This window comes from Prionailurus viverrinus, unplaced genomic scaffold (assembly GCF_022837055.1).
Source record: "Prionailurus viverrinus isolate Anna unplaced genomic scaffold, UM_Priviv_1.0 scaffold_61, whole genome shotgun sequence".
Classification (NCBI taxonomy): domain Eukaryota; kingdom Metazoa; phylum Chordata; class Mammalia; order Carnivora; family Felidae; genus Prionailurus; species Prionailurus viverrinus.
In genome coordinates this window covers 995,001-1,004,763 of record NW_025927623.1, presented here as the reverse complement: position 1 = coordinate 1,004,763, position 9,763 = coordinate 995,001, and the positions used below count along the sequence as shown (strand labels likewise).

General features: G+C 41.9%; 1 protein-coding gene across 1 annotated transcript in view; it reads right to left on the bottom strand.

Annotated features, from left to right (window-relative positions):
• Window positions 1-1,210: 1,210 nt before the first annotated feature.
• LOC125159768 (ankyrin repeat domain-containing protein 26-like) overlaps window positions 1,211-9,763 on the bottom strand; it is a gene marked incomplete at its 3' end in the record, with an annotated part of 71,515 nt that continues 62,962 nt past the window's right edge. Inside the window, exons 11-13 of the mRNA XM_047848393.1 lie at window positions 5,688-5,778; window positions 1,797-1,833; window positions 1,211-1,264 (exon numbers count right to left, since the gene is read on the bottom strand). Of these exons, the coding sequence (XP_047704349.1) occupies window positions 1,211-1,264; window positions 1,797-1,833; window positions 5,688-5,778 (182 nt within the window). The remainder of the gene's footprint in view (window positions 1,265-1,796; window positions 1,834-5,687; window positions 5,779-9,763) is intronic.

The window sequence follows — 9,763 nt, the reverse complement described above, 5'->3', positions numbered from 1 at the left end:
ATCTTAATTCTATTTGCTCTAAACAGACACTTCCCAGCAGCTCAAATGATTTTTAACCTCTCTCATCAGAAAATCTGAGGTATGCTCGCACCTTCAATGAAACCAACACACACAAAAGCAGAAACCTGGTCACGACACTCTTGAACACTCTATTTGAATATGCCTTTCTAAACAACTCCCCGAATCCTGGGTCCTTCATTCCTGTCATTCACCTTTATCTCACTTGGCATAAACCCCCATATTCTGACATCTTTTCTCAAGCTCTTATTCCTAACCAACTCAGTGTTGTTCTCCTTGAAACCTGGTCTCCTCTGCTAATTCGATTCTTACCCACATTCCTTGTATTAGAAGGAGTATTATTAGACCCACTCCCCAGCTTTCTATTATTAAAACAGTTGCCTGCAAGATGAAGACAAAAAAGAAGGAAGAAAGGAAAGAAAGAAAGAAAACCAGAATGTAAATCTCATTTCTGTCACTTATCATATCCAAATAGGTCACTTCAATCTCTTTTGAGTTTCAAATTCTCCAGGGAAACAACCACTGGGCAAGGAGCTGAAACATAGGTTGACGTACCAGAGGGTGTTTTGAGGAATTAATCTCTGAGGTTCCCTAAATCTTGAGACTCTAAGTGCTTTTGATTTGGCCTCTGAAAAAATGGAGAGTCCTCAGCTGGCAGAAGGGGGAAAATTATTGGGAAAAAAAAAGAAATACCAAGGAAACCAGAGAAGAAGGTCAAAAGGCAAAAACACAGTACAAAAAAGTCATGGGGGGGGGGAAGAAAAACCTCCAAAAAAACCCAAAAAGCTTCCTCGAACTAGACAAGGGTACTAGCCCAAAGGGAAACCAGCCTGGGAACGTAGGCAACAGAGAATCATATAGCAATATCCTCGAAATAGAGGCTGAATTTAATTAATGTAACATGGTCTACAACTAGATATCCTTCCCTTACAGAAAACTCATTTGTCTCAAGAAGAGGGGATACCACGACATCCAAGGAGCTGCCTGACGACATCCTGCTTATTATGTAAAAGCCTTGACACCATGGCCATAGCTGACATCCACCCTAAAATCTCGGATGGCAAAAACAAGGGACGAGTTACCACTGCACTAATGACTTGTGTTAGCACTAGTGGTCAAATACATGAGGCCAAATGCTTGGACTAACCTGGGTTCTTAAGCAAACCCTAAATTCGTGTTCCGACATCATTACCTTTGACATTCTGAGTTGATCTGCCCTAGGATCTGTATCTTCATCTCAGTGCTGCTGAGGAACCAGAGAATGGATGTGGAAGCTTCACGGGCTGACGGGCAAAGCCCCACAGCTACCCATTAACTATGGAATCATGGTCGAGTCATCAACCTCCCTGAACCACAGTTGCGAAAGTAATAAAAAGTAGGCTACAATAACACAGCTACTTTGCAAAGCTATACAACGACTATATAACTGAACAGATGTTACCCATAGGATATAGTGTCTAGTCCAGGGTAGAACACGCAACAACTGCTTTTGTTCTCTGCATTCCCTTAAGAGTCACATAATTTTCAGTGCATTCATTCCCTTCCCTTTCCTTTCCTTTCCTTTCCTTATCCGTTTCATCTCATTTCATTCCTTTATACTTTGAGAGTGAGTGCACACAGAAATCGGGAAAGATATCCCAAGGAGGCTGTCAGCACAAACCCCGATGTGGGGCTTGAACTCACAAACCTGAGTTGAAATCAAGAGTCACACCCTTAACCGACTGAGCCACCCGGGTACCCCAGCAAATGTCATTTTTACAAATCCATAAAAATCCTACCTGGTTATAGAGTCTTCCTCAGCCTTCTCATCTGATCCTAAAGAAGAAACAGAATACATGTTAAATCAACAATCGAAAAATACAGGAATTACAAGTGTACGTCTTATGATGTGTTAAAAAGTATTGCTTTGGGACCACACCTGGAAACCACACTACACTGAGTGGTAATTATACCATTCATAGGCTTAAAGGACTAAGAAATCTTACTTTCTCCTCTATATTGACCAAAAGCAAGAATGGGTTTTCTCAGAATTTGACAGCTACAGGTGAACTGATGTTTACAATGGCCATCACTGACCGACTCTATGACACTGGAGGAAACTGGTAGCGTTAGGAGAATGATTATCATGAGCTGACAATGTCAGACTGAAACTAGCATGATTTTTCTGGACTTCTACTACTAGAGGAGTTGAAAGAGAGTACCTTTAGCTTGCTGTAACACGGCAGAACTTCCCCAGCTCTTCAGCAGACACTCTTCAGTTTTAGGAGGAAACACCCCCTCACAAAGTGTGCTCTATAGCTATTGTACTTTGCAGCATGGCCAAACCATAGCAAGCAGACGCTCCCTGGCCTTATTTCCAATGGCAAGGTAAGAAGGAAAGATTTGGCATTCCAGTTTGATAAAGTTCTAACCTCTTGAGACTGCCTCTTTCCATTGCTAGAGAGTCCATCTAGACCCACCGCATATCACAGAGGAGGAGGATCCCAATGTGAGTGCTCTGTAGTGGTTCATGATGTCATGTTTCTCAGCCCTCCCCATTAGGTGACACACATCTAGAGAAATCATACTTTTTTTTCATAGAAGGCAGAGGTCATCGGATCCTCTACTGATGAGCAACTAAACAAAACAAAGGGCAAAGAATATCTTGAATGCCTACATTCAATTGCCAGGATATTTTCACTTTCTAAACATTCAAAGACATCCACTCTATGATTCTAACTATATGACACCTGGAAAGAGCAAGGCTATGGAGCTAAGGGTTAGGGTGAAGGTAGGGAGAAACGGGCACAGCACAGAGGACTTTTAAGGCAGTGGAACTCTTTCACACGATACCACAAAGGTGGATTCACATCATTACACATTTGTTAAAACTCATAGAATGTATAACACCAAGGCTGAAGACTAATGCAAATTAGAGACTTGGCCTCAAAATGAAGAGTTCGTGTCCATAGAAAATGCACCACTGTTGTCAGGGTGCCTGGGTGGCTCAGTTGGTTCAGCGTCCAACTCTGGATGTGAGCTCAGGTCATGATCTCACTGTTCCTGGGATCAAGTCCTGCATCAGGCTCTGTGCTGACAGCACAAGATTCTTTCCCCCCTCTCCCTCGGCCCCTTGGCTGCTCACACGCATGCATGCTCTCTCGCTCAAAACTAAACCAAGGAACTGAAAAACAAAAATCCTACTAAAAACGGGCCACTGTCGCGCAAGATGTTACCAACAGGGGAGGCTAGGCGTGTACGGGAGCATGGTATGGTATATGCAGACTCTCTGTACTTCCTATTATATTTTGCTGTGAACTTAAAACTGATGTCAAAAATCAGGCTTATTAAATGTATGAAACAACAAAAGCAACAAAATATGGTATCCATTGTAGCTACTCTTAGCATATACTAACTCACGATACCGTCATCGTGAACATTAAAATAGAGATCAAAGTAACACAATAGGGGTACTGTCTCCCATTTGGAAGTATATGAAACTGCATAAACAAAACACAAAAATACAACAGTTATTTGTATACTTAGGCAAGAAAACATTTGATGAATATGACCCAAAATCTTACACCTATAAACAGGGGTTCAGCACCATAGGCATCACACCTAGGTTTTCCATATAATTAAGAGATTTTCATTCTCATTTTAAATCAAAAATCATTATGTTGATCATACCTAAGAATCATAATGAAAGCTTAATCCCATAAAAAAAGGTTATAATGACCTAATATGGCCCTCCCTGGTAATTTTTGTACAAATACCTACTTCATATGGATGATGAAACTGAAACCAGTACCATGGTAACCGTCATGTTACTTGCTAGTAAAACAAAATTTGAAGACACCACCAAAAATGACGTCAGGGCTATAATTCCTATGCAGAACAGATTTCATCCAGCAGGCCAAAGATGGCTACCCTCAGAACATCCTACTTGAATGACTGGCCCTTGGTGGTGCCCCGGGATCTTGGATTTAAGGAGGGTTCCCACCATTCCCTAGCTGGTTAAGAGTGGTTCACTGTGCCTAAGTGCTGGTACAATCAATGTGCTTAAGGCTGTACACTTGATTTCCTTGGTGGAAACCTGGAATTTGGGGACATGCTAAGGAGAAGATGCCTATGTGATTAGCATTTGATGAAAACCTCGGGCACTGAGTATCCATAAGCCTCGTACTGGCAGACAACATTTCACTTGTGCTGTCCTAATTTCATGCTGGAGGAATTTAGCACATCCTGCTAACTCCATAGAGAAAGGATTCCTGGAAGCCTGCGCTTGGCTTCCTCTGGCCTTCACCCCATGCACCATTGCTCGGTGCTGATTGGCCTTACTTGCCTGTCCCCATACCAATCCACACGCATGACTACAACTATATGCTGAGTCCTGTGAGCTCTTCTAGTGAACGATCAAATCTGGGTGTCATTGGGATGCCTCTAACACAACTGCATTATATGAAATTTTATTATTTGGGTTGATGTCTTACACGTGGTTGCAGTCAGAAGGTCATGTCACAGAATACCTTTCCTGGAATCTGTTTTCTTGGTATTGGCCTTGAAAATTCCTACATCCCTATGGATCCATTTGAAGAAAGGTTTAAAAGGAATAGATGAAATCACGATGTCAGAAATTGTGAAAGACGCAACAATCTTATTTTACTCCGAAAAAGAGAGAGAGAGAGAGAGAGCGAATCCTGGTGATTGCCCCTATGTTCTACCATATAAAAGCTCTCTGAAATATGAAAAATCTGTTAATTTTCTCCAACTAACTAGGACTTAGTTCATTTTTCTGGCAGATAGGAATCAAAGAAGTACCAGGGATCATTCTACAACAATCAGAACTATCAGACAGAATATGAAAGCATACTACTGATTATAGTGGGGTTTTTTTTGTTTCTTTTCCTTATTTTCCTAGAACATTAAAAATATAGTTCACCTATTAAGGGCAGTTATTGCCAAAATAATCAAAAGTCACAAATACGGCATCCAAAATGTCAGATGAGTTATCTTGATGTCTCCTTATCTGACCCTCCTTCCAATTCTCTTATTTTGCCCTAATTGATTCTACCGTATGAAGTACCCCCATTTTATATGGCGTTAACGTATATACATTTATCGCTGACTACAAATGCGTATGTTCACCCATGGTACTTAGGACATAACTCTGCATCATCAGCTAGGTCAGTCCTTAATGTCTTGCCAACAGTGAGGATAACAGTAAGAGTGGGAACATTTGGGGATACGACTCTGACAAATTCTGGTACGAGAAGCTCACCTGATAGTGTTGCTGCATTTCAGATAGTCTGCTCTTCCTTTTTTAAGAACTAGTGTATTTTACCACCTTCCAGTAGAAACACCATACACACCGGCTTACTTTCCTTCATTTACTCCCTGTAGTCTCGGCCATTCACATCATTCCCTCTTTGGCTCTTCTCTTCTTTCCTGAGGTTCCTTAGGCCTTCCAGTGCCTTGAAAGGGAACTAGTCATTTAGCTCCTTTGGTGGCACTCTCAATTTAATCTGTTGCTGGCACCACATACGATATGCAACTTACCTCCTTTTCACATCTCTTTCTCTTTCCTATGCACTTAACAGGCCGTTTTCTTTACATATTAGAATATATCAGTATTCCTGTTTTAAATCAACATTCTGTCAAATGACCTTTGCATAAAATACAGTTCTTACCTTCTACTTGTCCATGTAATATCCTTTGCCCTTTCTGATCCACAGCTCCAGAGAAATGAGGAACATCTTTGTTGGGCTTCTCAGACATACTCTGTTAAAAGTAGCATCAGTAATGAGTTGCGTGAAGACTTCCTAAGCCTTTTCCAAGAAAAATATCTGAATTTATGATTTTAATAACAACCAGACTTGCAAATAAGAAAAACGTATTGAACACCAAAACCTTTAAATACCAAACCTCATATATGCTCTCTTGATTCAGCGTACCATTGAATCTTCATTCGGCTATTGACTCTCTAAACTGATCATGGAAGGCCAGAATAAGTACGTTCAAAGGCAGAAGCCTGACTTGTATGCAGATTTCAAAAAGGAACTAACAAAACACCTTCCTTTGCATTCCTGACCAAAATTAAAGGACATTTGAAATAAGTTTTGAAACAAATTCTTTAAAAGTGTACTTGCTATAAATGAAAACTGCTTCTAACAAAATGGCAGACATTTGTTTCAGTGTCAATTCATACCTCACGTGATCAGAAACTTTGGAGTATATCATGTTGAGTATCAACAAAACACTGTTGTAGCTGCTGCTTCGTTTAGGGAAACAAAGGCTTGACCTTTTTCTTGACGAGAGAAGGGTTGGATCGAATGGCAAAGTAGTAAGAAAAACTTTTCTTAAAATCATGGTGAACTAGTAGCAAAAAAAATGTAGATATAGGTATGGAACTCTTCAGAATGTGTAGTAAGCATTCGAACGGCAAGTATAAGAACATTTATGTCTTAGTCACCTAAAATGTGCCAAGCACTCATTTCACTATGCACCTTTTCTTTTCTACACACAACAATAATAATGATTATGATGATGGAGTGGGTCTTCCTACTTCTTGGTCACTCTAAGACATTGGAGTAAAATGATGATCCGTGGTCCTCTCTGTCCAGAATGTCCCTCGCCACGGTCTACACGACTGGTCCTTCTCATCTTTCACTTGGCACCTTTTGCCACTCTCAGATCTTTTCTGACTACCAAAATTCCCACTCCCACTCTCATCGTCATCCTCACTGCCAACGCCCCCAATATTCTCTCAACTAACATTGTCCATTTCCTATCGATGAAGCCTTTATAGTCACTTATAATGGATTGCTGTTGACTTACTTTTCTGCTCCGACCACAACAACCTAAACCCTCCCCTTGTACACTCAGTAGCTGACTGCTTGGTACGCACTCAGTATACGAGGACCAATTAATTAAGGTCAAAACATTTACACTAATCTCACAGAGAAGATCTCATAAGTACCAAATCACTATACACTTGACCCTTGAACAAAGCAAGGGTTATGGGCTCTGATGGCCATGCACTCGAAAATCCACAAGTATCTTTTGAAACCTCAAAACCAAATAAAAAAAAAACCCAAAATTACTATGGAATTTCCCACTTTAAAAGCAATAACACATAAAAATGAAAAAGTATATATGTGTTGAAACCAGAACATTAAAGCAGAAGCGCTTGTATATGCTCTCTAGGTCTCATCTACCTTTTCGGCCTCATTTGGCCTTTGCTCTGTAAACTGAGCATGGAAGGTCAGGGTTAGGATAACGGAATGCTGAGCTTACCAACAATATTCCCGGTCGATTAATGCATGTTTTCCCTGTTATATGTATTACATACTATATTCTTACACTATAAACTAAAGAAAAGGTTACTAAGAAAATCGTAAGGAAGGGGTGCTGGGTGGCACTGTCGTTTCAGGGTCAGGCTCTTGACTTTGGCTCAGGTCATGATCTATACTTCCTGCGTTCAACGCTGGCAGCCTGATGAAGATTCTCTCTCTGCCCCCGCTTCCCTACTCACGTGCTCTGTCTTCTCTCTCTCTCACAAAATAAATAATTTAAAAAAAAAAAAAACAAGACGAAAAAGAAAATCATAAGGAAGAGAAAATATGTTTACAGGATGGTACTGTATTTATTGAAAAAAATCTGTATGTATGAGGACTCCCACATTCCAAACCCATCTTGTTCAAGGGTCAAATGTATACCTATATGATGTCTCCACTAAGAGTTTAGTGGAACTTATTATAGCCCCACATGGGAAACTCAAAGACGCATTCTAACTTTGCCATTCTTTTCTGGACACTAGGGCCATTTTATTGGCCTTCAAACATCTTCCCATTGAAAACAAGCATTCTTGGGGGGCCTGGGTGACTTAGTCGATTAGGCACCCAACTTTGAAATTGTGAAAAGGAAAGTAAAAGCTGGAGGGAGGAGTTAAGATGGCAGGGGAGGGGATCAGAATTTCCCTTGTCCCTCAAACACAGCAGTATTGAGGTCACAACACTTGGAATACCAGGAATACAGGCTGCAGAGGGACAGAAAAATCTCCACAGGTGCAAAGTGACAGCTTGGCGGGACAGAAGGGTGTGTATGCGAATTGGGAGAAATAAAATGGTCCGCACAGGCATGGAGTGGCGGAAGCCCTTTGGTGGAGAAACGAAAGGAAGGTAGAGAGAGAGGCTGTGAGAAGTGCATTTGGATATGAGAAAGCCTGTCCGGACCACAGACCAAGGAGAGATCCAGAGGGCCAGTTTCTACTTTGCAAAACAGCCTTAGAGGCTAAAAAACAGGATTTTCAAGGTTGCCAGACTTTCTCTAGACCAGAGCTACCACCTCCCATGCCTGGTGGGGAGGGAGCCGCCCCTAGGCTTGGTAGCAATCTCAGGGCTACACTGGGAGAGAACACCTTGACTATGGTGGAAAGGGGAGGTATTGCCCTGCCCAAGGGAAAAAGACCGTGCAGGCACGAGCCAGAGGCCCTCTGTCCACTGGGCAGAGTGGCGCAACTCCACTACCAGGTCTGAGCAAAGCGGGATCCTACAGGGTTTTGAATCCCAGCTCAGTGCTCAGGTGGCACAGGGGACTGTGCAGCAAGGCAAGGCGGCTCCCCAGGCTATTCCGGGAAGATAGCCTAAACAGTGAGTTTTGAGACACCTCGTGTGGGCAGGAGAGGTTTGGGGTGTCGCCATTTCTCTCCCCATGACCAACATCGTGGGGCTTCAGGGAATGGACAGTGAGCCTCCATGGAGGCAGGCCCATTACACCAAACCCTGGCTCTCTGTGCCTCATAACTGCTTCTCTATAGGAGTGAGACTGACACTGATGGGACCACACAGCCCCTCCTCTAGACCAGTACAGCCACCAGTCCCAGGCACCAATAGACAACTCTCCTCCGGTTTTCTATCTTACTTAGTTAGTTAGTTTGTTTTCATTTGAGTTATTATTCTTTTGTCTTTCCTTTTCTCTTTTAATGTTTATTTCTTTATTTTGAGAGAGAGAGTGAGTGATCAAGCAGAAGAGATGCAGAGAGAAGGAGAGAGAGAGAATCCGAGAAGGAGCCATGCTCTCACTGCAGAACCTGATGGGGGTTTCGAACCCACCAACAGCGACAACATGACGTGAGCCAAATTTAAGAGTCGGACGCTTCACCTACTGAGCCACCCAGGCGCCCATCTTTTCTTTCCTTTGCTTTCCCTTTCTTCTCTTTTCCCTTTTTTCTCTTTCTACTCTGCTCTTTCCTCTTCTCCCTTTGGAAACAGCCTAGGAGTCTCGAGTTGACGTGGGTCAAAGCTAATTATATATCTACATATATCTATATATCTTAATATATACCTATATATCTACATTTAGATATATATAGATATCTATATCTATATCTATATCTATATTTTTTACATTGTTCCTCTGTTCTGGTTCTTTGTTTATTCGATTGCGCATTTTCGCTATAGTTTTCTAGATCACCTTCTTCATTTTCCTCCCTCTCTTTCTGGATTAAGCCCTATAGCTCCTTTGAGTCACTGTTTGGTCTTTTTTTCCACTCCAGTCATTTCTCGTTTTGTTTCGGCTAAGGATTCTTCACCACCTTCTTCTCCTCGTTTCCAGGATTACTTCAACAAACAAATCAAAGCCCATCTGGTGGAAGGCCCAAACCGCCACTCCAAGTAGCGAGAACAGCCCCCAAAGACGCACCGAAAGAGTGCACACAACACACTCCAAAAACATTTGTTCAACTGCCAGGCCCTGGAAAGAGTAG